The following is a 27,700-nucleotide window of genomic DNA, read 5'->3' on the forward strand; positions in this document are numbered from 1 at the left end:
TACTCACTTGTCTCTGACTAATAACTTTCATAGCATTCTCATAAGGGAGATAGAATCATTTGTTAAACAACAAATGGTTGTTAAATTAGGAACATTTTGTGTCCCATCATAATTAGTGACATGTATGGAGCAGTATCTACACTATCCATACAGTACAACCCGTCTTCTTTCCTTTCTCATATTTGTCTTTATGAAAGTTGACAAGTGCTTGCAGAGCAAAACAGTAGGTGGGATCTTTACTCTGACAGACAATAAGAAAAAGGTCTTGGAACTGATTCCAATTGCCTAAATGATCACTCAATGGGAGGCAAAACTCCCCTTAAATGTTTAGAGGCACTTAAGGAATTGTCATTCATAACCACATGCATGGGTTTTAAGTCACGCTAAAATATTTGTCATGCCATGGACAGTAGGACTGATGTTATACAATAGAAGCAAAAGATCCGGGTTCAAGTCCTATCTGTGTGCTTATTAACTAGATGATCTTAAAAAGGTTATAGATATTGATACAGATATGGATACATACACATACATGTGTTAGCTTAGAAAAATTAATTATCATTGTACATATTTAAGGCAAATCTGTGTGGGTTCTATTGCACTGAAAAAAAAAAAGATTGAGAATTGCTAAGATAGAAAGAGTTATACATCTTGTTTAACCTTCTTAGCCCATGTACTCATCTCTCCAGGGCTGAGTTCTGGAATGAGTCTTGTTGCCCCAGACCTGCTCTCTGCAAAGCTGAGGATCCTATACAACCCCCTTTGAGAAGATTCCCTTCACCCTGTCAGGTGGCTGAGTCTGCCCAGTCAGGTTTTTGCTTTATTCTTCTGTTTAGAACCCCAGTTCACCTTAGGGGCTGGAACTCTTCCCCAGATCCTGGTCCCATGACTGGTCCAGACAGAGGGCCTAGCTGTGGGCAGCCCAGTCTCTAGACCCCACTTCCTGAACTCACCAGCTGTCAGCTGGGACCTGCAGTAGGCAGGTTGGGGTGGAATCTGACCCGCTTCCCGCTTGCCCGAGCCTGGATTCTCACTGATGCCCCCCAGGGTACTGGCACCTGCCAGAACCAAGGGCAGATTCACCAAGTGCACTGGGACATGGCCTCAAATTGCTGGCTGCTCCCTTAGGGGAGAGTCCTGGAGTCAGGCCAGCTTCTCTGCCCTTCCCAGCCCTTCCTCCTCCCCACCATCTGTGGTCACAGCGCACGGCTAGGCCTGCCCAGCACTGCTCTCCTCTACCTTATGTCCAGACCTTCCGGATCCTTGGCAGTCACGTTGCCCACTTTAGTGCCTTTAGCCACATCCTCTCTGACTTTTGCTTGGTATACTTGTTGGGAAAATTGCGGTGCTTCATTCACATCTGTCACAATAAGTCTGAATGTAGCAGAAGAGCTGGCATTGTACTGTACACCAGGCACCAGAGGCTCAGGATTTTCTGCTTGGAACACAATATTGTAAACGGCTACTGCTTCAAAATCAAGAGGCTGTGTAGGGAAAAAAAAAGAAGGAAAATTAATTGGGGGATAATTAGCTCTCTTAAGATTCATTCCCTATGTTCCTTGAAAAACGCTTACAGAGCAGCAGTTCTTAATTTAGTGTCAGCAAAAACTTACTTTTCAGGATACTAGAGCCGTGGAAAAGTTTTTGCTGCAGGACTTCTCGGGACTTTTAATATGCTAATGTGTGTTCCAACTCTCCTAGAAGAGGAAATCAGTGCAGCACTCCTCAAATTTATTAACCCTTGAGTAATTCATTCATTCAGCAGAAACTTATTGATTCTCTGAAGATGGTTCTCAGAAGTCATTGGGAAATGCTTATGCAGAGATTTTCACATTGGTGGAGGATGATTTCCCAGAAACCTGAGGACTTAAACCTCAAAATAAAAGACTTTAAACTCATGGAGGGTGGGAGAGTTTAGCAGACACAATCAAGAGATCGATGGTCTGCTCTGGTTCAAGCCATGTCGGACAGGACCAGGAATGAAAATCAAGAAACTAATTTTGGTTTAGTTTGAGGAAGAATTTAACAGTTAGGGCTACCCAAGACAGAAAGAGTTGCTTCAAAAAGCAAGTTCCTAACTCTGGAAGCTTTCAAGAATAAGCTTAAACAATACATGTCAGGCTAGCATAAAAGGACTTAAGTATCATTTAAGCAATTGGTTTTTTTAAAAATATCACCACCCAAACGATTGGTTTACATTCTTTTAAGGTTCCTCTCAAGGCAGAATCCATAATTCTATGGGGAAAAAGTCCTAATCCTAGAGACCTGCTGAGGAGTGAGACAACCCTAAAGTAGGGCTTCTAAAGGGGGAAGAAAGGGTTTCCTGGGATCCATGAACTTCTACAAACCAAAATCTAAATATTGTATTGTTAAAAAGAAACAGGAGGCCCCAAATGGGGTCACTTGTGCTAAACCCCATGTCAACAAACCAAAACTTAATACCTAACCTAATTACAGTCTCAACCCCTGCCCAGAAATGCAACCTTTAACCAATCAACCTGGAATTACTCCATCAGAACTAGTGAGGTAATCTGCCCAATAGGTCCTTTTGTTCCCTTTAGGAGGGCAACCTTGCCTGAAACAATGCATTCTTTGCTAATAATTTCCTTTTTCTGCCTCCTTTCTGCCTTTAATAACCTCTCCTTTTCTACAGCTTGGCGGAGGTTCTTTCTATTTGCTAGATTGCTAATGTCCAATCCATTAATTGTTTACTAAAGCCAACTGGATCCTTAAATTTCCTCAGTTGAATTTTTGTTAACAAATTTGGTGGCAGTGGTGGGATTGAAGGAGATTTACAACAGCTTTGAGGACAATGAGAAACACAGGTGTGGTACCCCTCAAAAACTCTAAGTTCACTGTCTTTTTTGCCATTTCCAAGAGCTGGGGGTAAACCCCTCTGAGCTCCACTGTCTTTGTGGTTAGCTTCTGATCCAGTTGGCTTTCCAGTCCAGGGCTCAGTGGGTCAACTTGAGCTGGCAGATGGTTCCATGCAGTATCTGAGTCCCTAGCCCTTGGTTCTGTCTGAAGTTCCCCTCGGTTGTATAGAATCCTTTTCCCTAGTTCCAGTCCACAGTCCCCACTTACTGGAGTCTGTTGACTTAATCCATGCTGGGAATTGCTGATGGTGTGCACAACCTTCTCGTGGTCAGTCTGCAGTAACATCTTTTGGTTACCTCTGGTGTGTTAAGGTGTACATGTTTGTTTGTCTTATTTTGTGTAGATAAGGGCTGTTGCTAGCAGAGATCTCAGAAGCCAAAAAAAAAAAAGCTGCAAAATTTGGTGGGTACAGATGGAGCATTTAAGGGCTGTTAGAGTGCTCACCACCTAACTCAGACTCCTGTATTAGGATAAGTTGGTCATAGCACAGGTTAGATTGATACAGACCACCTGCCAACCTAAAGAAAATTTCTGTGCAACAAGGTACAATACATGGTAAGACAACACACAATTCCCAAGTCAGTGGCACAGCCCTTTTAGGTATTAGTTCAGCATAGCTAATGGAATCCATAAACTCTAAATTTAGAGTTAAGTGCACCACCTTCCAGCATACCTGCTATTTTATGTCTAAAAACTATGTCTCAGGAGCTATAAATACCTACAAAAAAATGGCCAAAATTTTACTAAAGACAACCTAGAATTTTGTGCATAAGAACTTGGCTTGGTAACCATCAGACTGAGGTCCCAAATATGGCTGAACAGAAAGTAATGGAAGTTGAACTCCATTTGCTGCTAAGCGTCCTAGCAAACGTTCCAATTAGATAAAAGCATTTAAGAGCTGCACTTAGGGCTTCCCTGGTGGCACAGTGGTTGAGAGTCCGCCTGCCGATGCAGGGGACACGGGTTCGTGTCCCAGTCCGGGAAGATCCCACATGCTGCGGAGCGGCTGGGCCCGTGAGCCATGGTCGCTGAGCCTGCGCGTCCGGAGCCTGTGCTGTGCAACGGGAGAGGCCATAACAGTGAGAGGCTCGTGTACCGCAAAAAAAAAAAAAAAGAATTGCGCTTAAAATCAAGGAATACCTATTTTAATTGGCATGCAGAAGCCTCAAAAGACTTAAAAATTCCAAAATAGTGTCATTGAAAATTTCATTGCAAAAGGCTAATAAAAATTGAAAGCTATAAAAGGTACCCCAAAAAGACTATAGGACTGACATAATTCCTACTGCTCCCCTCCATCCTCCTTTATTTGAATATTCATTCTGGTAATCTTCTGTCTGAATTGCCTCTCCACTCTGAAGAAACTATTAATTAGTTACCTTTTATTAATAAAACAAGAGCTTGGCTTGGCTTTCTGCCTACCTAGGGCAAGCAGGCTGTCAGTTTTTTCCTTTTGCTATCTTTGGGAGTAACTCTGGATCCTAGAAAGGTAGTAACCTTTGCACCCTCTTTGAGGATACCTCTTGGGTCATGGAGTTCTTTAATACTGCCAGAAACATTTACCATTTAAATAGGCTGAAAACTGACAAGCTATTTATGATGTCATTTAGGTTTCAACCCAATTCCGTGAGGAATCAAGAGCAATTCTTTTCATCTTACAAATCTTTGCAAAACTAGATATGCAGCTCTAGGCAATTCAAAGTTCACCTATTCCTTTTACCAATCTCCAAACTGCCCCTATTTTATCTTAAAAGGCTTATAACTTGCATTCCTTCCCTGTGCCTCTGAGATGTAAATGTTAAAGTACAAACTTCAGGGAGGTAAGTTTTATCAGAAGAAAAACAAAAAGGGGAAAGGTCATTTGAAATTTAGGACCAAAAAAAGCAACTTAAATTCAACTCTTTTAATAACTAGTAAAACAGATGTGATAAGATCTCTGCATCCGTCTGTATGTTCATGTGTGTCTACATATACGTGTGTTGCAGATGTATGGTATTGCTAAAATTCATTTACAAAAGAGTTCTATTTAGCTGGCTTAAACAAACAAACATTTATATAAATTTAGTCTTCATAGAAAGTCTCAAAGATATAATAGAGGCTAATCCAAATGTTTTTCAGTTTTATATATTCTGGGAAAATATTTTATATCAAAGTTAATTTAGAGTTGCTGGTTTGATTAAAATAGAATGTGTCTAGAATTACACTGAATATAATACAGGCACACAAACTTTATTCTATATGGGTTTATTAGTCAAATAAGTCCACGTTATCTCTGTTACAAAATTTGTCAGCAAAAAATTTTAAAAAACAAAAAAAGCTTGGGGTGATGGCTGATTTGTCTAATGTCTCATGAAGTTTTCATGGGTAATCTAAACATAATAGTTGGGAGCATGTGATTTAGATAGATGTAAGTGGGATAAGAGTTTTTAGGTAAACTTTTTTCTGCAATAATTATATTTTACATTTTGCTAAATTAAATGATAGAAGTTCATTGAATATCTAGATCACTTCTAAATAATATAAAATACTAAAACATTAATTACTGAACATAGATTTTTACCTACTTTTGGTTTCCTTTTGCAGAGGAACTAAAGATATTTGGCTCTATTAGTATATATGGTTTGTACCACATTAAAAATTTTACTATGAAGAAGCATGTATTTCTAAAAATTATGAAATGTATTCACAAATTTGTTAATTTAAAGAATGCTAGTGTAATAGTCCACAACTGCTTACTAAATTTTCACTATAAATTAAGGTTTCTAAGGGTTAAGAATTCTAATATATGCAATTTGAAATAATAAGAAACAACTCTGTATGCAAGGAAAATTGGATATGTTTTTTGTTTTGGAGTTGGTTTTTTTTTTTTTGGGTTAAAAGAGTATGAAGTATGGAGATACATTTTGTTGAGGGAAATAAAAGTGATTTTGCTCTAAAGTAAAACTAGTTATTTCAAAATGGGAAGAAAAAAAAAGGACAAACTATGGACATAGGAAGTTAAGAAGAATGAAAGAAACAGAAAAAGAGAGGAAAAAAGGAAATCTTGTGTGGTCAAGTTGGCTAAAAATTAAATTGTTATTATAAGGGTTTTAAAATAAGCTTTAATACCAGTAATATACTTATGTAAAACTAAAGCTTAATTTTCTTTCCTCTGTTAAAAGGACAGTTTTATTAGATTTACTAATAAATGAGATATACTCTTAATAAGAAATTTAAACAAAGTTTTTTCTTTATCTTTAAAATAACCTGCCTGGAAAGCAAAGATTTTGTGTTTTATCAAAATAACTTTTTGTGTTTTATATCTTTATTATCAGGTCTTTGATTACTTAAGTAAATTGAGTCTTCCCAATATTAAAAGAGCAAAGTTTGGCTCAATTGTGTAACTTATTGCATTTGCTCTTGAAATCTTTTATTGTCACTTTGGATAATTAAGTGGATTATTAAGTATTGTTTCATAATGATCTGTGATCCTTTTTAGCCAAATGTCCAAAACCTTTTGAATTTTTTGGCAAACTTCCCCAAATCAAATTCTAAGTGAAGTCTTTTTGACCTGGAAATAACTTTGGGATTTTCCAGAGGGCCTTTGGAAACATCAGAAAAGATTTCTTCTTTCTCCTTATAAAAAGAGAGATGTTACACTAATTAGGCTTATTTGATATGTTAAATTACATGGGAAAAATCATCAAACAAGTAATACCGAGCCTTCTTTATGTTATATTTGTATAGGTACATGTTATAAGTGTTACAGAAATGGGATAAAATTCCTGGAAATCTATTATTTCCTGGTATGATGTTATCAGTCATAATTGTAATTATTATCTTAAATATTACATATTACAAAAATAACCAAATTTCCTTGTCAATTCCATTATAATGAATTCTCCTCAGATCTTTAATAATGGGCATTTTAAGGATTTTGTCATTTACAGATAGTTAATTTTTTTATTCTAATGCTTTTGCAAAAATGTTCCTACAAAATTGCTTCATCTTCAGAGAAATCCGTAAAAAGGACTCTGACAGGTATTCTAGAATACAGGTTTCTGGTCATTTTAAGATCATAAAAACTAAACTGAGTAAGAATTTCCAGAACTAGTGGAAAAACTAGATTCAAATAGAGCAAGTATTAATTACATTGGATTAAATAAACTGAGGAGGATGATTGATTATAATTTGTATGACTTTTAAAACACTGCTGTTTCCTTAATGCTTTGGTTTTCCAGATTTAAAGAAATCTTGTCTCTTAAGCAATCTATGACTTACAGCAACTGATACACTATACCTTTGTAAACAAAAATGACATTTTTTTCTACATGATCTCTCCAGAATTCAGAAACTCTTAATGTATTCTTTTCATGGCAACATAGGTAGTCATTCACATAAGTTCAATAAGAATCTGTTCTCCTGTAATGGAACACAACTGGAAACATTGACCATATTACCAAGGCTTGGACTGAATTGTCACATTTGAGAGAGATGTACATAGACTCAGAGAGTACCTTGCTTCCAAGGTTCCAGCAAAGCAACCTTAAAAAGAGCTTATATAGTCAATCACTATTCTTGCTGCACTTATGTAAATAATCAAGGCAAATTTAATGCAAACAAATTAAGTTTTAGTGGGATTATCCTTAAAAAGATTTTTTTTTAAAAAAACAGGAATAACTGCTTAAATTTATTAACTGCTTAATAAATTATGTTTGTACCTTTATCTATATTAGATTCTAATCCTGCTAATTGTCTTTAAGGATTTGTTATATACCTGTAAACTGGACTGGATCCTGAATTCTTCTACTTTCCTCAAACATCTGGCTACAACTTTCCAAACTAATGTTTCCAATTTTCTCCCACCCTTCTGAATTGGAATCACTAAGAACAAAGACTGCCCTTGAATCTCCTTGGAAGGGACTATACCAGGTCCTCCTCACTACCCAGATGGCAGCCAAACTTCAGGGTCTTAAACCTTGGATACACATCTCACAGCTGAAGAAGACTCCACCTGACATCTGGTCCTATACAAATGCTGGAAATCTCCAAATCAAATTGACTGGGAAGAGAAGTAGCTGACACTGAGGTAGATGCTTCCTTCCAAGACACCACATCAAGACTTCACACTTCAACTGAACAAGAAACTTTTTTTTTCTTTCCCTTTCTTTTACTCTGGCATTGGCCTGGAAAGGTAACACCACCATCTGTATCTTCCAGGCCATTGCTAAGGGAGGTAACCTCTGAAATTTAAAACAATTACTATTTCAGGCTAGGAGAAAACCTAACTGACATCTAGCTTGAACAGGCAAATGCAACTATCCCTGCAAGTGAATCTATTAACAGTGCCACCTTGGTGGAAGTGATTTGTGTCCCGACAGGATTTATCTTTGTCTGTGGTGGTTGTCATTCTTCTTATGTACCTAGACGGCTGGTACATATCAGGCAATGTCTCTTAGGTTACCTGACTGTTCCCCTAACTGTTCACAAACTGAGACACCTCATTGGTTGACTCCCCTGGATTTACATCATTGAGTTAGAAAGGAATTATCAAGAGGTATTCATGATTCAGGATTCACTTCCTTTAACAGGGCCATACTTCCCCGGTTAAGAGTATATGTAAATGAGAGAGAGAAAAAAAGAGTATATGTAAATGAGACTAGATCAGGAACCTTTCCTTAACTCTTGAAAATATTGAAACATATTGAAAAATTCTCTGTTAGAGCAATAGCTGTCCAACAAAAAAAATCTTTAGACTTTCTGGCCAAAGTTGTTCTTGATAATAATATAGCCCTTGATTCTCTTTTAGCTGAGCAAGGAGGTGTCTGCACTGTGGCCAACACCACCTGCTGCATCTGGAGTAACACTTCTGGGGAAGCTGAAATTCAGTTCCATAAGATCACTGAGCAAGCCACTCCTCTTAGCTTAAAAGGGTGACTCCTGCAATGGACTCTTTCTTTTACTTATTTGATTTGATTGGTTTGGGTCTTGGGGACCATGGCTCCAAAGTGCACTCCAAACATTGGGAATTATCCTGCTTGTTAGAATCAGAGTACTCTCCCTCATGTGCTGTATTCTCTCAAAAGCATTAAATGCAGGGTTTCCCTGGTGGCACAGTGGTTGAGAGTCCTCCTGCCAATGCAGGGGACACGGGTTTGTGCCCCGGTCCGGGAAGATCCCACATGCCGCGGAGCGGCCAGGCCCGTGAGCCACGGCCACTGAGCCTGCGCGTCCGGAGCCTGTGCTCCGCAACGGGAGAGGTCACAACAGTGAGAGACCCGCATACCGCAAAAAAAAAAAAAAAAAAAAAAAAGCATTAAGTGCATGCTCACAACTGCTAACTACAAAGTCTCCCTAAGACTAGAACATCAGAAGAGAGACAAAGAGAATGACCAACTTAAAAATTGTGAACCTGAAGCTGATGCCTGTGACTATCACAGAGATTAAGCAAAAAACAAAAACATTATGACTTGTGAGTACCACACAGAGGATCAACAGAAGCTGAGAGAACTACAGAGAGGTATGTGGTAGTGGCATTTAATGCCTTAAATTTTGATCACATCTCTCAGATAAGCTGAGAGTCTGATCAAAAGGGGAAAATTGTTAAAAAGAAACAGCAGGTCCAAAATGGAGTCACTTGTGCTAAAACCCATGTAAGCAAATCAAAACTTAATAACTAACCTATTGCAGTTTCAATCCCTGCTCCAGGAATGCAACCTTTAACCAGTCAGTCTTGAATTATCTGGTCAGCACTAGTGAGGTAATCCACCCCATAGGCCCTTTTGTTCCCCTTAGGGGGGGCAAGCTTGTCTGGAACAATACATTCTTTGCTAATAATTTCCTTTGTCTGCCCCCTTTCTACATTTAAGAAATATTTTCTTTTCTTCAGCTTTGTGGAGCTTCTTTCTATTTGCTAAATGGGATGACACTTGACTTATGAAGTAGTTAATAAAGCCAATTTGACCCTTAAATTTACTCCATTGAATTTTTGTTGTTTAACAATACATATGTTCATAGGTGAATCTTTTGGCAGGGAGAGGATATGTAGCTTTTGTCAGAGTCTCAAAGGCACCCATGACCTCAGAAAGATGAAGGAAGGCACCTTATAGATTATGGGAACTGCACTGTTTTATTCACTCTTCCTAGGCCTGGAGGACCCAGGATCTCCTGGTGAGCTGTCAGCTCTTTAACTTGAGTTTGTATCAGTTTCTCATCAGTGAAACAAAAATGGTAGTATCCTCTCATGAAGAGAAAAACTGACACACGGTTGCATTAGCTTGGCCTTCCCTTCCCCAACATCTGAAACAATTCTCCCCCTCAGTCAAACATTGGCTCAATGCTGTCCTCTCCATATTGGTTTCCCTGGACCTTCCTCTCTATCCCCACATGAGTGAGCTCCATGTCCTCTGTAATCTCATCATACTTCACTCAGGATTCTAATTGTTTGGTTATGTATTCTAGATCCTTATTGACCATGAGCTCTCTGAGAAGAGGAATTGTGTTATATTCTTCTTTGCTTCTCATCACTTCCCTGACATGCAGTGCCCATAGTATATCCATTAGGATAGATAAAAATGATAAGGGCTTGGTCCTTCTCAAGCCCTTGCAGACTCCAGTGGGAAAGAGATTCTGGAGAAAATCCCCACTCTCTAGAAACCCTCTCCTCCATGTACACACAAACACACACGACATCACAACTCAATTTCTAGTTCAAAAGAAAGTATAATAGAAAGTTTGCCCATATGGAAGAGAAAGAATTATGTATGAAGACTCAAGGTCACTTGAGATGGACAATAAGAATCAATGGACCTTTGTTAAAATACAGGATATAAAATTTTGTAAGCTAACTAAGATGTAAAAAAAGAGGTTTTTCATAGAGATAAGCACCCACTGCCTGCAGGGCACAACCCCATGATGACCTCTTGATCACTACCACACGGTCTGAAAGGGTCGCTCACCTGGGGGGTTGTGAGGAGGTGTGTGCAAGCTGGAGTGTCTGACTCCCAGGGACCCATTCATCATCTCAGGGGATAAGGGCAGGGGTGTCAAACTGAGAAGGTCTGGTTGATGGAGCAGGAAGGCAGCGGCCCCCAGAGCAAGCCTGCCGTGTAGATAAAGAACACAGCACTCTGTTCCTTGTGGGTCCAGCCACACCCAAGCTCAGACAGGCAGCATAGCATTCTACATGCTCAGGCAGAGGATGCACACCCCCCCATTCTTACCATCAGGTCCTAAGTCCCCTCCCTGGCTTTTCCATCCCTTCATGCGGTCACCAGAGGTGACGGGGTAAAGAAATGAGATGGTATATCTGCAGATGAGGAGCAGCCTGTGTTACCAGAACAGACCATGTGAAGCTGAGAGAAGAGAGAGATGACAGAGAAGATGCACATCAAGCTAAGAAGTTGGGACTTTATCTATGATGAGCAGAGAGAGGTGCTGAGCACAAGACTGACAAGGGGGGGGGGTGGATTTGTGTTGTAGAAAGTTAACTCTGGGAGCAGCCATGGGAGGGATGGATTTGAATTCATGTGACCTGGGCAGGGAGACCAGTGTCAGTCTCTTGGGAGTCACCCTCCTAGGAGAGGGTGTCAGTGCTCCTGAAACACTTACTGAATGGAAGAATCAGCCTGTCATCAATCAGTCTGCTTAACTTTCACACCAGGAAAAACACTGAACCAAATTTTCCAGGGATAAAATTAGAAATGGAAGATGCTAAATTTGCAAATGATAATCAAGGACAAGACTTGTCAAACCACGTATACTGTCTTTCATGACATGGCAGGCCTGCAAAGCCAAGTCAAGAGACCCTCACGGCCTCTTGGGATTACCTCGGGCCCATCTGGGCAACTTACTCATCAGGTAAGCTGAAAACACATGCTCATGCCACAATCGCTCTTCTGCATACAACTGCTCAAAAGGTCAAACCCCATGATTTAGATTCAACCTGGAAGCAGAGATAAAGTGCTGAAGGAAAGGAATTGAGACTGGGGATATTTAACATTTTCACCAGTCATCAGTGATGAGAAAAAAGTGCACATTTGTTTTCCAGATGATACTCTGGCTGGTTAAAAATAAGTCACGTACTAAGAATTAAAAAGGATCAGCCATAATGAAGTAGTGACAAAATTTGTATAAAAAAACCCATTAAAGCCAAAACAAACTCCTGAATTTCAAGAAAGGGGGTGCCAGGAGAGTTATTGATGAGCCAGGAAGGGTTCAAAGACATAGCCTTCCTGGCTCCTGACACCTGCTTGGTCCCAAGAGTATGATGATCTACCACACAACAGGCGAGAGCTTGGGGCAGCAAGCAGAGAGAGGACAGCACGTCTAAAACTTGCTTAATCCTAAGCATCACTAGGGGCAAGTGAAACGGTAAAAAATGTATATATTGGTCTCTGCCCCTGGTTCCTGACACTGAGCTCCTAAATCCCTTGGAATTTCCTGGATGATAGGAGTGCATTTTATCCTAATGAGGTGACTCTTGGTGGCTCCTTGGATGGTTTCAGGATGGGGGCTGGTTACCAGAAAGACCAAGCCATGATTAGAAGCTTGGAACTTTCAGCCCCCCACCCCCCCATCCCCGGAAGGTGAGAGGGGCTGGAGATTGAGTTCATGATCAATCATGTCTACATGATGAAGCCTCAGTAAAAATCCCCAAAGTCAGGCCTTCAGAGAGCTTGGGGGTTAGTGAACACATCCATGTGCTGGGAAAGTGATACACACCCTAACTCCATGGGACAGAAGCTCCTACCCTTGGGGCCCTCCCAGACCTCACCCTATGTATCTCCTCATCTGGCTGCTCATCTATATCCCTTATCATATCCTTTATTAAATAAGAATTAATAACTATGTTTCCCTGAGCTCTGTGAGCTGTTCTAGCAAATGATCCAACCCAAGGAGAGAGTCATGGGAACCTCTGATTTCTAGCCAGTCAGTCAGAAGTACAGGTGACAACCTAGGACTTGCAATTGACTTTTGAGGTGGGGTGGGGGAGTCTTGTGGGACTGAGCCCTCAACCTGTGGGGTCTGATGCTATCTCCAGGTAGACAGTGTCAGAACTGAGTTAAATTATAGGACATCAGGCTGGTGTTGGATAATGGCTTGATGTGTGGAAAACCCACAAACCTGGTGTCAAAAGTGAAGTGTGGTAGTAATGCAAGAGTAAAGGAGAAACACTTTGCAGGGCACTAAAATGACTGATTTCTAGGTCCTCCCACAGAGAGGCTGAGTCAGCAGTCCCCAGTGGGCACCATTTGGCTCTTGGATTAGACAAGTTTGCTCCCCTTGGCAAGAAGCGAAAACACATCTATCCACAGGCAGAATCCTGGCTTCTGCCCTCACTCTAATTAATTAGAATTAAGATAATGCTGGACATTTATTAAATTGACTGCTACCTGCTGGGGGCTGTGTTAAGAGCTCTACATGTATTTCCACACTGAATCCTCCAATGTCCTTATCAAGAAGGTGCTGCCATTTCACCAATGTTTCAGATCAGAAAAATGAGGTCTGAGGTTACAACATTTGGTCAAGGTCGCAGAGCTAGTAAATGGCAATGCCAGGCCCCAACAGGAATCATTTCCTGAAGGGAGTCAGAAGCCTGGGGTCAAGTTCCCAACTCTGCCATCCCTGGGGGACTGACTGTATCTTGCTGAACCTCATCTGTACAGCGGGGCTATTTCTGCCTCCCTCAGAGTCGGCGTGAGAAGAAAAGGAGCGTGTGCAGAAGTGCTTCATGAAGCACAAGGGGCTTCAGTTGTGGAGTGTGCACTCCTCAGTGAATTTCACCTGCTGTTAGCACATTTGTAATTCAGATGAACAGGTGCTGATAGAATTGTGATTAAGAAAATATCAGGGAGAGGGCCTTCAAGATGGCAGAGGAGTAAGCGAGGAGATCACCTTCCTCCCCACAGATACATCAGAAATTCATCTACACGTGGAACAACTCCTACAGAACACCTACTGAACGCTGGCAGAAGACCTCAGACCTCCCAAGAGGCAAGAAACTCCCCACGTACCTGGGTAGGGCAAAAGAAAAAAGAAAAAACAGAGACAAAAGAATAGGGACGGGACCTGCACCAGTGGGAGGGAGCCGTGAAGGAGGAAAGGTTTCCACACACTAGGAAGCCCCTTCACTGGTGGAGACGGAGGGTGGCGGAGGGCGGAAGCTTCGGAGCCACAGAGGAGAGCTCAGCAACAGAGGTGCGGAGGGCAAAGCAGAGAGATTCCCGCACAGAGGATCGGTGCTGACCGGCACTCAGCACCCCGAGAGGCTTGTCTGCTCACCCGCCGGGACGGGCGGGGGCTGGGAGCTGAGGCTCGGGCTTCGGTCGGAGCGCAGGGCGAGGACTGGGGTTGGCGGCGTGAACACAGCCTGAAGGGGTTAGTGCACCACGGCTAGCCTGGAGGGAGTCCGGGAAAAAGTCTGGACCTGCCTAAGAGGCAAGAGACCATTGTTTCGGGGTGCGCGAGGAGAGGGGATTCACAGCACCGTCTAAACAAGCTTCAGAGAAGGGCGCGAGCCGCGGCTATCAGCGCGGACCCCAGAGACGGGCATGAGACGCTAAGACTGCTGCTGCCACCACCAAGAAGCCTGTGTGCGAGCACAGGTCACTATCCACACCTCCCCTACCAGGACCCTATGCAGCCCGCCACTGCCAGGGTCCTGTGATCCAGGGACAACTTCCCCGGTAGAACGTACAGTGCACCTTGGGCTGTTGCTACGTCACACTGGCCTCTGCCACCGCAGGCTCTCCCTGCATTCCACACCTCTCCTTCCCCCTGGCCTGAGTGAGCCACAGCCCCCTATTCAGCAGCTCCTTTAACCCCCTCCTGTCTGGGCGAAGAACAGACACCAGAGGATGATCTACATGCAGAGGCGGGTCCAAATCCAAAGCTGAGCCCCAGGAGCTGTGCAAACAAAGAAGAGAAAGGGAAATTTTTCTGTGCAGCCTCAGGAGCAGCAGATTAAATCTCCATAATCAACTTGATGTACCCTGCATCTGTGGAATACCTGAATACACAATGAATCATCCCAAAATTGATTTGGGAGCAACTGTAGACTTCAGGTTTGTTGTATGCGACTGACTCATTTCTGATTTATATGGTTATCTTAGTTCAGTTTTTAGCATTGTTGTCATGGGTGGATTTGTTTATTGGTTTGGCTGCTCTCTTCTTTTTAAAATTTTTTTTATTTTAATAATTAAAAAACATTTTTAGTTTAATAATTTTAATAATTTTATTTATTTTTCTTTCTTTCTATTTTTTCTCCCTTTTCTTCTGAGCTGTGTGGCTGACAGGGTCTTGGTGCTCTGGCCAGGTGTTAGGCCTGAGCCTCTGAGGTGGGAGAGCTGAGTTCAGGACATTGGGCCACCAGAGACCTCCTGGCCCCACATAGTATCAATCAGCAAGAGCTCTCCCAGAGATCTCCATCTCAACGCTAATATCCAGCTCCACTCAATGACCAGCAAGCCCCAGTGCTGGATACCCCCTGCAGAACAACTAGCAAGACCGGAATACAACTCCACCCATTAGCAGAGAGTTTGCCTAAAATCATAATAAGTTCACAGACACCCCCAAATACACCACTGGACGTCCTGCCCAACAGAAAGACAAGATCCAGCCTCATCCACCACAACACAGGCACCAGTCCCCTCCACCAGGAAGCTTACACAACCCACTGAACTAATCTTACCCACTGGGGGCAGACACTAAAAACAACAGGAACTACAAACCTGCGGCCTGTGAAAAGGAGACCCCAAACACAGTAAGTTAAGCAAAATGAGAAGACAGAGAAATATGCAGCAAATGAAGGAGCAAGGTAAGAACCCACCAGACCAAACAAATGAAGAGGAAATAATAGGCAGTCTACCTGAAAAAGAATTCAGAGTAATGATAGCAAAGATGATCCAAAACCATGGAAACAGAATGCAGAAAATAAAGAAACCTTTAACAAGGACCTAGAAGAACTAAAGAGCAAACAATGATAAACACCACAATAAATGAAGTTAGAAATTCTCTAGAAGGAAACAATAGCAGAATAACTGAGGCAGAAGAATGGATAAGTGACCTGGAAGATAAAATAGTGGAAATAACTACTGCAGAGCAGAATAAAGAAAAAAGAATGAAAAGATTCGAGGACAGCCTCAGAGACCTCTGGGACAACATTAAATGCACCAACATTCAAATTATAGGGGATCCAGAAGAAGAAGAGAAAAAGAAAGGGAGTGAGAAAATATTTAAAGAGATTATAGTTGAAAAGTTCCCTAATATGGGAAAGGAAATAGTCAATCAAGTCCAGGAAGCGCAGAGAGTCCCATACAGGATAAATCCAAGGAGAAACATGACAAGACACATATTAATCAAACTATCAACAATTAAATACAAAGAAAAAGTATTAAAAGCAACAAATAACGTACAAGGGAATCCCCATAAGGTTAACAGTTGATATTTCAGCAGAAGCTCTGCAGCTAGCAGGGAGTGGCAGGACATATATAAAGTGATGAAAAGAAAAAACCTACAACCAAGATTACACTATCCAGCAAGAATCTCATTCAGATTCACTGAGAAATTAAAACACTTGCAGACAAGCAAAAGCTAAGAGAATTCAGCACCACCAAATCAGCCTTACAACAAATGCTAAAGAAACTTCTGTAGGCAGGAAACAAAAGAGAAGGAAAAGACCTACAATAACAAACCCAAAACAATTAAGAAAATGGTAATAGGAACATACATATCAATAATTACCTTAAACGTAATGGATTAAAAGCTCCAACCAAAAGACATAGACTGCTGAGTGGATATAAAAACAAGACCCATATATATGCTGTCTACAAGAGATTCACTTCAGACCTAGGGACACATACAGACTGAAAGTGAGGGGATGGAAAAAGATATTCCATGCAAATGGAAATGAGAAGAAAGCTGGAGTAGCAATTCTCATATCAGACAAAACAGACTTTAAAATAAAGACTATTACAAGAGACAAAGAAGGACACTACATAATGATCAAGGGATCAATCCAAGAAGATATAACAATTGTAAATATTTATGCACCCAACATAGGAGCACCTCAATACATAAAGAAAATGCTAACAGCCGTAAAAGGGGAAAGTGACAGTAACACAATACAAGTAGGAGAATTTAACATCTCACTTTCACCAATGGACAGATCATCCAAAATGAAAATAAATAAGGAAACACAAGCTTTAAATGATACATTAAACAAGATGGACTTAATTGATATTTATAGGATATTCCATCAAAAACAACAGAATACACTTTCGTCTCAAGTGGTCATGGAACATTCTCCAGGATAGATCACATCTTGGGTCACAAATCAAGCCTTGGTAAATTTAAGAAAATTGATATCATATCAACTATCTTTTCTGACCACAATGCTATGAGACTAGATATCAATTACAGGAAAAAAACTGTAAAAAATACAAACACATGGAAGCTAAACAACACACTACTAAATAACCAAGAGATCACTCAAGAAATCAAAGAGGAAATCAAAAAATACCTAGAAATAAATGACAATGAATACTCGATGGCCCAAAACCTATGGATGCAGCAAAAGCAGTTCTAAGAGGGAAGTTTATAGCACTACAATCCTACCTCAAGAAACAAGAAAAATCTCAAAGAAACAATGTAACCTTACATCTAAAGCAATTAGAGAAAGAAGAACAAAAAAACCCCTAAGTTAGCAGAAGGAAAGAAATCATAAAGTTCAGATCAGAAATACAGGAAAAAGAAATGAAGGAAATGATAGCAAAGACCAATAAAACTAAAAGCTGGTTCTTTGAGAAGATAAACAAAATTGATAAACCATTAGCCAGACTCATCAAGAAGAAAAGGAGAAGACTCAAATCAACAGACTTAGAAATGAAAAAGGAGAAGTAACAACTGACACTGCAGAAATACAAAGGATCATGAGAGGTTACTACAAGCAACTATATGCCAATAAAATGGACAAATTCTTAGAAAAGCACAACCTTCTGAGACTGAGACAGGAAGAAATTGAAAATATGAACAGACACATCACAAGCACTGAAATAGAAACTCTGATTAAACATCATCAAACAAAATCCCGGGACCAGATTGATTCACAGGCGAATTCTATCAAACATTTAGAGAAGAGCTAACACCTATCCTTCTCAAACTCTTCCAAAATATAGCAGAGGGAGAAATACTCCCAAACTCATTCTATGAGGCCACCATCATCCTGATACCAAAACAAGACAAAGATGTCACAAAGAAAGAAAACTACAGGCCAATATCACTGATGAACATAGATGAAAAAATCCTCAACAAAATACTAGCCAACAGAATCCAACAGCACATTAAAAGGATATACACCATGACCAAGTGAGATTTATCCCAGGAATTCAAGGATTCTTCAATATATGCAAATCAATCAGTGTGATACACCATCTTAACACATTGAAGGATGAAAACCATATGATCATCTCAATAGATGCAGAAAAAGCTTTCGACAAAATTCAACACCCATTTATGATAAAAACCCTCCAGAAAGTAGGCATAGAGGGAACTTACCTCCACATAATAAAGGCCATATATGACAAACCCACAGCCAACATCGTTTCAATGGTGAAAAAACGAAACCATTTCCACTAAGATCAGGAACAAGACAAGGTTGCCCATTCTCACCATTATTATTCAACATAGTTTTGGAAATTTTAGCCACAGCAATCAGAGAAGAAAAAGAAATAAAAGGAATACAAATTGGAAAAGAAGGAATAAAACTGTCACTCTTTGCAGATGACATGATACTATACATACAGAATCCTAAAGATGCTACCAAAAAACTACTAGAGCTAATCAATGAATTTGGTATAGTAGCAGGATACAAAATTAATGCACAGAAATCTCTTGCATTCTTATACACTAATGATGAAAAATCTGAAAGAGAAATTATGGAAACACTCCCATTTACCATTTCAACAAAAAGAATAAAATACCTAGGAATAAACCTACCTAAGGAGACAAAAGACCTGTATGCAGAAAATTATAAGACACTGATGAAAGAAATTAAAGATGATACAAATAGATGGAGAGATATACCATGCTCCTGGATTGGAAGAATCAATATTGTGAAAATGACTCTACTACCCAAAGCAATCTACAGATTCAATGCAATCCCTATCAAACTACCACTGGCATTTTTCACAGAACTAGAACAAAAAATTTCAAAATTTGTTTGGAAAAACAAAAGACCCCGAATAGCCAAAGCAATCTTGAGAACGAAAAACGGAGCTGGAGGAATCAGGCTCCCTGACTTCAGACTATACTACAAAGCTACAGTAATCAAGACAGTGTGGTACTGGCATAAAAACAGAAAGATAGATCAGTGGATCAGGATAGAAAGCCCAGAGATAAACCCACTCACATATGGCCAACTTATCTTTGATAAAGGAGGCAGGAATGTACAGTGGAGAAAAGACAGCCTCTTCAATAAGTGGTGCTGGGAAAACTGGACAGGGACATGTAAAAGTTTGAGATTAGATCATTCCCTAACACCATACACAAAAATAAGCTCAAAATGGATTAAAGACTTAAATGTAAGGCCAGAAACTATCAAACTCTTAGAGGAAAACATAGGTAGAACACTCTATGACATAAATCACAGCAAGATCCTTTTGGACCCACCTCCTAGAGAAATGGAAATAAAAACAAAGATAAACAAATGGGACCTAATGAAACTTCAAAGCTTTTGCACAGCAAAGGAAACCATAAAGAAGACCAAAAGACAACCCTCAGAATGGGAGAAAATATTTGCTAATGAAGCAACTGACAAAGGATTAATCTCCAAAATTTATAAATAGCTCATGCAGCTCAATAGCAAAAAAACAAACAACCCAATCCAAAAATGGGCAGAAGACTTAAATAGGCATTTCTCCAAAGAAGATATACAGACTGCCACCAAACACATGAAAGAATGCTCAACATCATTAATCATTAGAGAAATGCAAATCAAAACTACAATGAGATATCATCTCACACCAGTCAGAATGGCCATCATCAAGAAATCTAGAAACAATAAATGCTGGAGAGGGTGTGGAAAAAAGGGAACACTCTTGCACTGCTGGTGGGAATGTGAATTGGTACAGCCACTATGGAGAACAGTATGGAGGTTCCTTAAAAAACTAAAAATAGAACTACCATATGACCCAGCAATCCCACTACTAGGCATATACCCTGAGAAAACCATAATTCCAAAAGAGACATGTACCAAAATGTTCATTGCAGCTCTATTCACAATAGCCCGGAGCTGGAAACAACCTAAGTGTCCATCATCGGTTGAATGGATAAAGAAGATGTGGCACATATATACAATGGAATATTACTCAGCCATAAAAAGAAACGAAACTGAGCTATTTGTAATGAGGTGGATAGACCTAGAGTCTGTCATACAGAGTGAAGTAAGTCAGAAAGAGAAAGACAAATACCGTATGCTAACACATATATACGGAATTAAAAAAAAAAAAAAAGTCATGAAGGACCTAGTGGCAAAACGGGAATAAAGACACAGACCTACTTGAGAATGGACTTGAGGATATGGGGAGGGGGAAGGGTAAGCTGTGACAAAGCGAAAGAGAGGCATGGACATATATACACTACCAAACGTAAGGTAGATAGATAGTGGGAAGCAGCCACAGAGCACAGGGAGATCAGCTCGGTGCTCTGTGACCGCCTGGAGGGGTGGGATGGGGAGGGTGGGAGGGAGGGAGATGCATGAGGGAAGGGATGTGGGAACAGATATATATGTATGACTGATTCACTTTGTTATAAAGCAGAAACTAATTTAAAAAATTAAAAAAAAAAAACATAGTTTTGGAAATTTTAGCCACAGCAATCAGAGAAGAAAAAGAAATAAAAGGAATACAAATTGGAAAAGAAGGAATAAAACTGTCACTCTTTGCAGATGACATGATACTATACATACAGAATCCTAAAGATGCTACCAGAAAACTACTGGAGCTAATCAATGAATTTGGTATAGTAGCAGGATACAAAATTAATGCACAGAAATCTCTTGCATTCTTATACACTAATGATGAAAAATCTGAAAGAGAAATTATGGAAACACTCCCATTTACCATTTCAACAAAAAGAATAAAATACCTAGGAATAAACCTACCTAAGGAGTCAAAATACCTGTATGCAGAAAGCTATAAGACACTGATGAAAGAAATTAAAGACAACACAAACAGATGGAGAGATATACCATGTTCTTGGATTGGAAGAATAAACATCGTGAAAATGACTCTACTACCCAAAGCAATCTACGGATTCAATGCAATCCCTATCAAACTACCAATGGCATTTTTCACAGAACTAGAACAAAAAATTTCACAATTTGTATTGAAACACAAAAGGCCCCAAGTAGCAAAAGCAATCTTGTGAAAGAACAACAGAGCTGGAGGAATCAGGCTCCCCAACTACAGACTATACTACAAAGCTACAGTAATCAAGACAATATGGTACTGGCACAAAAACAGAACTATAGATCAATGAAACAGGATAGAAAGCCCAGAGATAAACCCATGTACATATGGTCTCCTTTTCTTTGATAAAGGAGGCAAGAATATACAACGGAGAAAAGACAGCCTCTTCAATAAGTGGTGCTGGGAAAACTGGACAGTTACATGTAAAAGAATGAAATTAGAACACTTCCTAACACCATACACACAAATAAACTCAAAATGGATTAAAGACCTAAATGTAAGGCCAGACACTATAAAACTCTTAGAGAAAAACATAGGCAGAACACTCTATGACATAAATCACAGAAAGATCCTTTTTGACCCACCTCCTAGAGAAAGGGAAATTTTTAAAAAAAATAAAGAAATGGGACCTAATGAAGCTTCAAAGCTTTTGCACAGCAAAGGAAACCATAAACAAGACAAAAAGACAACCCTCAGAATAGGAGAAAATATTTGCAAATGAAACTAGTGACAAAGGATTAATCTCCAAAATATACAAGCAGCTCATGCAGCTCAATATCAAAAAAACAAACAACCCAAACCCAAAATGGGCAGAAGATCTAAATAGACATTTCTCCAAAGAAGATATACAGATTGCCAACAAGCACATGAAAAGATGCTCAACATCACTAATCATTAGACAAATGCAAATCAAAACTACAATGAGGTATCACCTCACCTGGGTCAGAATGGCCATCATCAAAAAATCCACAAACAATAAATGCTGGAGATGGTGTGGAGAAAAGAGAACCCTCTTGCACTGTTGGTGGGAATGTAAATTGATACAGTCTCTATGGAGAACAGTATGGAGGTTCCTTAAGAAACTAAAAATAGAACTACCGTATGACCCAGCAATCCCATTACTGGGCATATACCCTGAGAAATCACAATTCAAAAAGAGACATGTACCACAATATTCATTGCAGCACTATTTACAATAGCCAGGACATGGGAGCCACCTAAATCCATTGACAGATGAATGGATAAATAAGATGTGGCACATGTATACAGTGGAATATTACTCAGCCATAAAAAGAAACGAAATTGAGTTATTTGTAGTGAGGTGGATGGACCTAGAGTCTGTCATACAGAGTGAAGTAAGTCAGAAAGAGAAAAACAAATGCCATATGCTAACACATATATATGGAATCTTAAAAAAAAAAACCAATAGTTCTGAAGAACGTAGGGGCAGGACAGGAATAAAGTTGCAGAAGTAGAGAATGGACTTGAGGACATGGGGAGGGGTAGGGTAAGCTGGGACAAAGTGAGAGAGTGGCATGGACATATATACACTACCAAATGTAAAATAGATAGCTACTGGGAAGCAGCTGCATAGCACAGGGAGATCAGCTCGGTGCTTTGTGACCACCTAGAGGGGTGGGTTAGCAAGGGTGGGAGGGAGATGCAAGAGGGAGGGTATATGGGGATATATGTATATGTACAGTTGATTCACTTTGTTATACAGCAGCGAATAACACAACAATGTAAAGCAATTATACTCCAATAAAGATGTTAAAAAAAAGAGGAAAACATTAGGAAATAAAACTAGTCTCCACTGGGATTTTAAGTTTTTTAAAAATGATCAACACAATGGTTCTGAAGCAATGGATGGCTTAATGGGGAGGGAATTAGAAGTAAGGCTAAGCTACACACGAAAAAACACATAATAGAGTCAAATTTATTTAAAATACTGAAAACTGTATGAATATATACATCTGTCAATGTGAGTACACACATCCTAGGGGCAGTTGGCTAACATCTAGTGTATCCTCATCAAGAATCCACACCTCTGGGCTGGCTGTCACTTAGCATTTGACAGATCCTAATCAGAGATCCACACTCTAGAGGCAGCTACTACAGGCTTTGAGCTCACACTGTCTCAAGCTGCACTAGGTTTGTTAATTAGCAAAGTGATCTTACAAAGAGGTTTTGTGATATTAGTCGTATTGAAGACATGAAGTTTGGTTAAAAATATAGTATATCTCTTGGTCATTAGATGAACAAGAGTGTAGCATCTGGCTAGTCTAGCAGCTTGTACCCTTCATAGTTCCAGGACGCCAGTTCTGTTATGTGTATCAACACCTTTTCTGTGGACAGTCAGATGAATCCTCTCACTAGAGTACTGTGCCCACAGTGCCTGAGGGACAGAGAGCTGGGACATCACAAGCCTAAAGCACAAGTTGGATGATGATTTTTGTCCCTGCTTGTTATTAATTGTACATGGCACAGAATTCAATTATTTATTCAATGCAACCAATGTTTATTGAACCTCCACTATGTGCCAGGCAATATTCTGGATGCTTGGAATATAACCACAAACAAAACAAGGATGTGACAAAGATTTTGGCCAGAGGCCTGCTGTACTGTAACAAACCTCCTCATGTCAAGAGCATGTGGGAGGATACTTACAGCCCTCACTTACTGCTAATCATCAAGGTTACCAATTTTTCCCTATAGGTGCCCTTTAGCCACAAATGGTCCAATTAACTTAAGTTGATTCACAACAAGCCACCATGAAAAATTACTGACATGTGGGACTCATTCATACTGAGATGGACAGGGCTTTATCTTCTCTTAGATGCCTAGAGAGCTCTGGGCCTGTGGAAGAATAGAAGCTATCTGTCCCTACCTCCTGCAAAAGATCACGTATGTTGCCTGGACCACCCACTGCAAACTCTGAAAATTGGCCTTTCCTTCTGGGTTCTTTGTCTCCATGTAGGCAGCCATGAATAGAGAGGGAAGATGTTATGGCACCTTTTCCAAATGTCAGACTCACACAAAATACTAGTGTCTTGAGTAGGTCCACACAAAAACCTCGCAGCTAAAACCCAGCGAGGCCCTTTGTCAGAAGTAGGTTATATAGTCATAATGGTATCAGACTTCTGAGATTCTGCCCCAGGGCTTCCTTCGGCATTAGCACTTTTCTCCCTGTGCTTCTATCCATTTTCTGTGAAATTATTCTATTTTGTCTTCATTTTAAGCCTCTACTTCAGCTTTCCTTTATTCTGGGTCAAAACTTTCCTCCAGAGCTTTCTTTTGCAGCCTCCAACACACTGCCCTACAAACCTTCAGCATTCAACCATATCTGCAAAGTCTCTATTGCTGTAACTCTGACCCCTTTTAATTCTAACTACATTGGATGACAAGTACTGCTTCCCATTGAGTCATCTGGCAAACGGTTTACATGCTCTAAAGCATGAATGAGGCAGCCATGGAGGAAAGGGTCAAACTTCAGCTGTACACAGTGGGGGATGGGAGTAGATTGAGGGAAGGATGGGAAGACCCTCTATTAAAAAGCAAGTATCGGGGGCTTCCCTGGTGGCGCAGTGGTTGAGAGTCCGCCTGCCGATGCAGGGGACACGGGTTCGTGCCCCGGTCTGGGAAGATCCCACATGCCGCAGAGCGGCTAGGCCCGTGAGCCATGGCTGCTGAGCCTGCGCGTCCGGAGCCTGTGCTCTGCAAGGGGAGAGGCCACAACAGTGAGAGGCCCGCCTACCGCAAAAAAAAAAAAAAAAAAAAAAAAAAAAAGCAAGTATCGGGCCTCCCTGGTGGCGCAGTGGTTGAGAGTCCGCCTGCCGATGCAGGGGATACGGGTTCGTGACCCGGTCTGGGAGGATCCCATATGCCGCGGAGCGGCTGGGCCCGTGAGCCATGGCCGCTGGGCCTGCGCGTCCGGAGCCTGTGCTCCGCAACGGGAGAGGCCACAACAGTGAGAGGCCCGCATACCGCAAAAAGAAAAAAAAAAAAAAAAAAAAAAAGCAAGTATCATGGTAATCAAGATTTTGGCTCTAGACTACCCAGTCCTTACAAAGGGAGAGATGAAGCAAGAGCCAGTGGACTCAGCAATACCATAAAAGATGAAAGTAAGGGGTAGGCAGGGAAGAAGCCATGAAAGAATAGACTTGTTTATTAAAACTTGTCTATTAAAGGAGATCAACCAATTTCCAGTCATTATTAAAGAGGAGCCAATGGCTGGCCCATTAGAATAAAAAGTCTACAGCCTAAAGGGCTCACAGGGTTCATCTAGTCTAATACCCCACATTTGCAAAGAGAGAAGTAAAGCCCGAAGCACCACCTTGCCCATGATTTAGCAAATAAAAATATAGAACAACTGGTTATATTGGAATTTCAGGTAAACAACAAGCAATTTTTTAGTATAAGTATTTCCCAAGTATTTCATGGGACATACTTATACTAAAAAATTTTCTATCTTGTAGTTTATATATTTTATATGTCAATCCTACCCCACTCTGCAAAGGCTACTTGGTCAGTTAGTGACAGACCCAGAACAAGAATCCCGCCTTCTGTCTTTTGGGAGGACAGGAATAACTGAGAGTGTTCCAGGAATCCATCACACACCTGAGAGGTCACTGCTAATATGTCACCTCTGCTTATAGGTCCTTGAATGGTCCTAAGTAAATTAACCTTTGAAAAAGACAAATTCCATTCAATGTGCTATTTACCTTTTTAACCTTCACATATCCAGTATTGGTTTCGGGATCTGTTTCAATCTCCAAACATCCCTCACTGTCTCCCTGTGTAATTCGGTACAGGATTTTAGAACTTCCCGTATATGGTTCATCAGCATCGGTGGCCTGGATGGTTAAGATGACAGTTCCAATGGCTATATCTTCAGGGAGAGTTAGGTTTCCATACTAAGAAGGAAACGGGAAGGAAACAATGAGAATGTCCATTGTCATCGAGTACAATTGTCAAAGGGCAAACTTGTCTCCTTGGTTTCAGAATGGACACAAGTCACAGTTTGCATCCATACTTACCAAGAATGTTTTTTTCTATCAATGAGTGGGTTACATTTGATTTTGACATCAGTCATACTTGTAGACTGACATCCATTGCACCAGGAAACACAACATCTCAGAGATCTACTGATAGGATTCTAAAACATATCCCTCCACTCACAACCAATATGTTTAATAACTGTAATTATCATTATAGTTGAGACAAATAGATAGCTACTATGTATTGCGTACCTACAATGTGGCAGGCACTTTACATTTTTTAATTAATTCTTAAATCAATCAGGGAATAGTGGTTAAGAGCCTGAACTTCAGAGTCAAATGGTCTGGGTATGAATCCTAGGCTTGTCACTTATGACCTGGGTGAACTGAAATAAGTTATCTAATTTTTTAAAGTCTCAGGTTCATCATCTGTCCTTGGAGATGATGATGATAATAATAATAATAACAGAACCTACTTCATGTGTGCTGTGGAGAGACGATGTATATAAAATCCCTGAATGCCTGGCACATAATAAGTGCTCAATAAAGATAAGCAACGAAACAAAGCACCTGGGCTTCCCTGGTGGTGCAGTGGTTGAGAGTCGCCTGCCGATGCAGGGGACACGGGTTCGTGCCCCAGTCCGGGAAGATCCCACATGCCGTGGAGCAACGAAGCCCGTGAGCCATGGCCGCTGAGCCTGCGCGTCCAGAGCCTGTGCTCCCCAATGGGAGAGGCCACAACAGTGAGAGGCCCGCGTACCACAAAAAAAAAACCACAAAAAACCAAAAAAAACAAAGCACCCTACTGAGTAGCTATATTATCATCTCCATTTGACAGAGGAGCAAAAAACTGGAGAGGTAAAACCCACCCAAGCCCACACAGCTAGCTGGTCACAGAATTGGGATTCAAACCAATGTTTGTCCAACTCCAAAGCAGGTGCTCTTAATTAACACTGACCTAGACCATCTCTCACTCCTCTGCTGAAAATCCCCCAGATCATGTCTCTTGGCATGATGATCATGAAGATGGTAACAGGTAGGGTCCGGGAAAGGACCACGACAATGAAAGAAGTGGACTCACCTTTCTAAGGCCCAGTTTGCCTTTCCAAGCTCTGAGATTCCCAAAGCAGGACTCTTACCCTCAATCTAAAAACACTGTCTAGATGTAATGCAAGGAAACTACAACACACAGAAAGGATCAAACGTCCAAGAGGATGGAGGCAGAGTAGAAATGGGCCCTTAGTCTCACAGTTGCTTAACCTCAGTGCCTACTATACAAGTTATATTGTCACACTTTTTGCCTCCTCAAACCCTCCCATAAATCAATTCCCGTTCTTTGTCACTGCCTTATCCCTATTGTGATTTATGAACATCATCACAAGGCTCTGGGCCGCCTCATAAACTGACTTCAAACATAACAATCTAGACTTGCCGGGTGGCGCAGTGGTTGAGAGTCCGCCTGCCGATGCAGGGGACACAGGTTCGTGCCCCGGTCCGCGAAGATCCCACGTGCCATGGAGCAGCTGGGCCTGTGAGCCATGACCGCTGAGCCTGCGCGTCCGGAGCCTGTGCTCCGCAACGGGAGAGGCCACGACAGTGAGA

The 27,700-nt window shown here is 40.8% G+C and overlaps 1 protein-coding gene across 1 annotated transcript in view; it reads right to left on the minus strand.

Moving 5' to 3' along the window:
* CDH17 (cadherin 17) overlaps positions 1-27,700 on the minus strand; it is a gene marked incomplete at its 3' end in the record, with an annotated part of 94,785 nt that overhangs the window by 15,434 nt on the left and 51,651 nt on the right. The window contains exons 12-13 of the mRNA XM_081258667.1: positions 25,823-26,014; positions 1,240-1,484 (exon numbers count right to left, since the gene is read on the minus strand). Coding sequence (XP_081114793.1) covers positions 1,240-1,484; positions 25,823-26,014 — 437 coding nt within the window. The remainder of the gene's footprint in view (positions 1-1,239; positions 1,485-25,822; positions 26,015-27,700) is intronic.

This window comes from Mesoplodon bidens, assembly GCF_964165515.1.
Source record: "Mesoplodon bidens genome assembly, chromosome: 16".
Taxonomy (NCBI): domain Eukaryota; kingdom Metazoa; phylum Chordata; class Mammalia; order Artiodactyla; family Ziphiidae; genus Mesoplodon; species Mesoplodon bidens.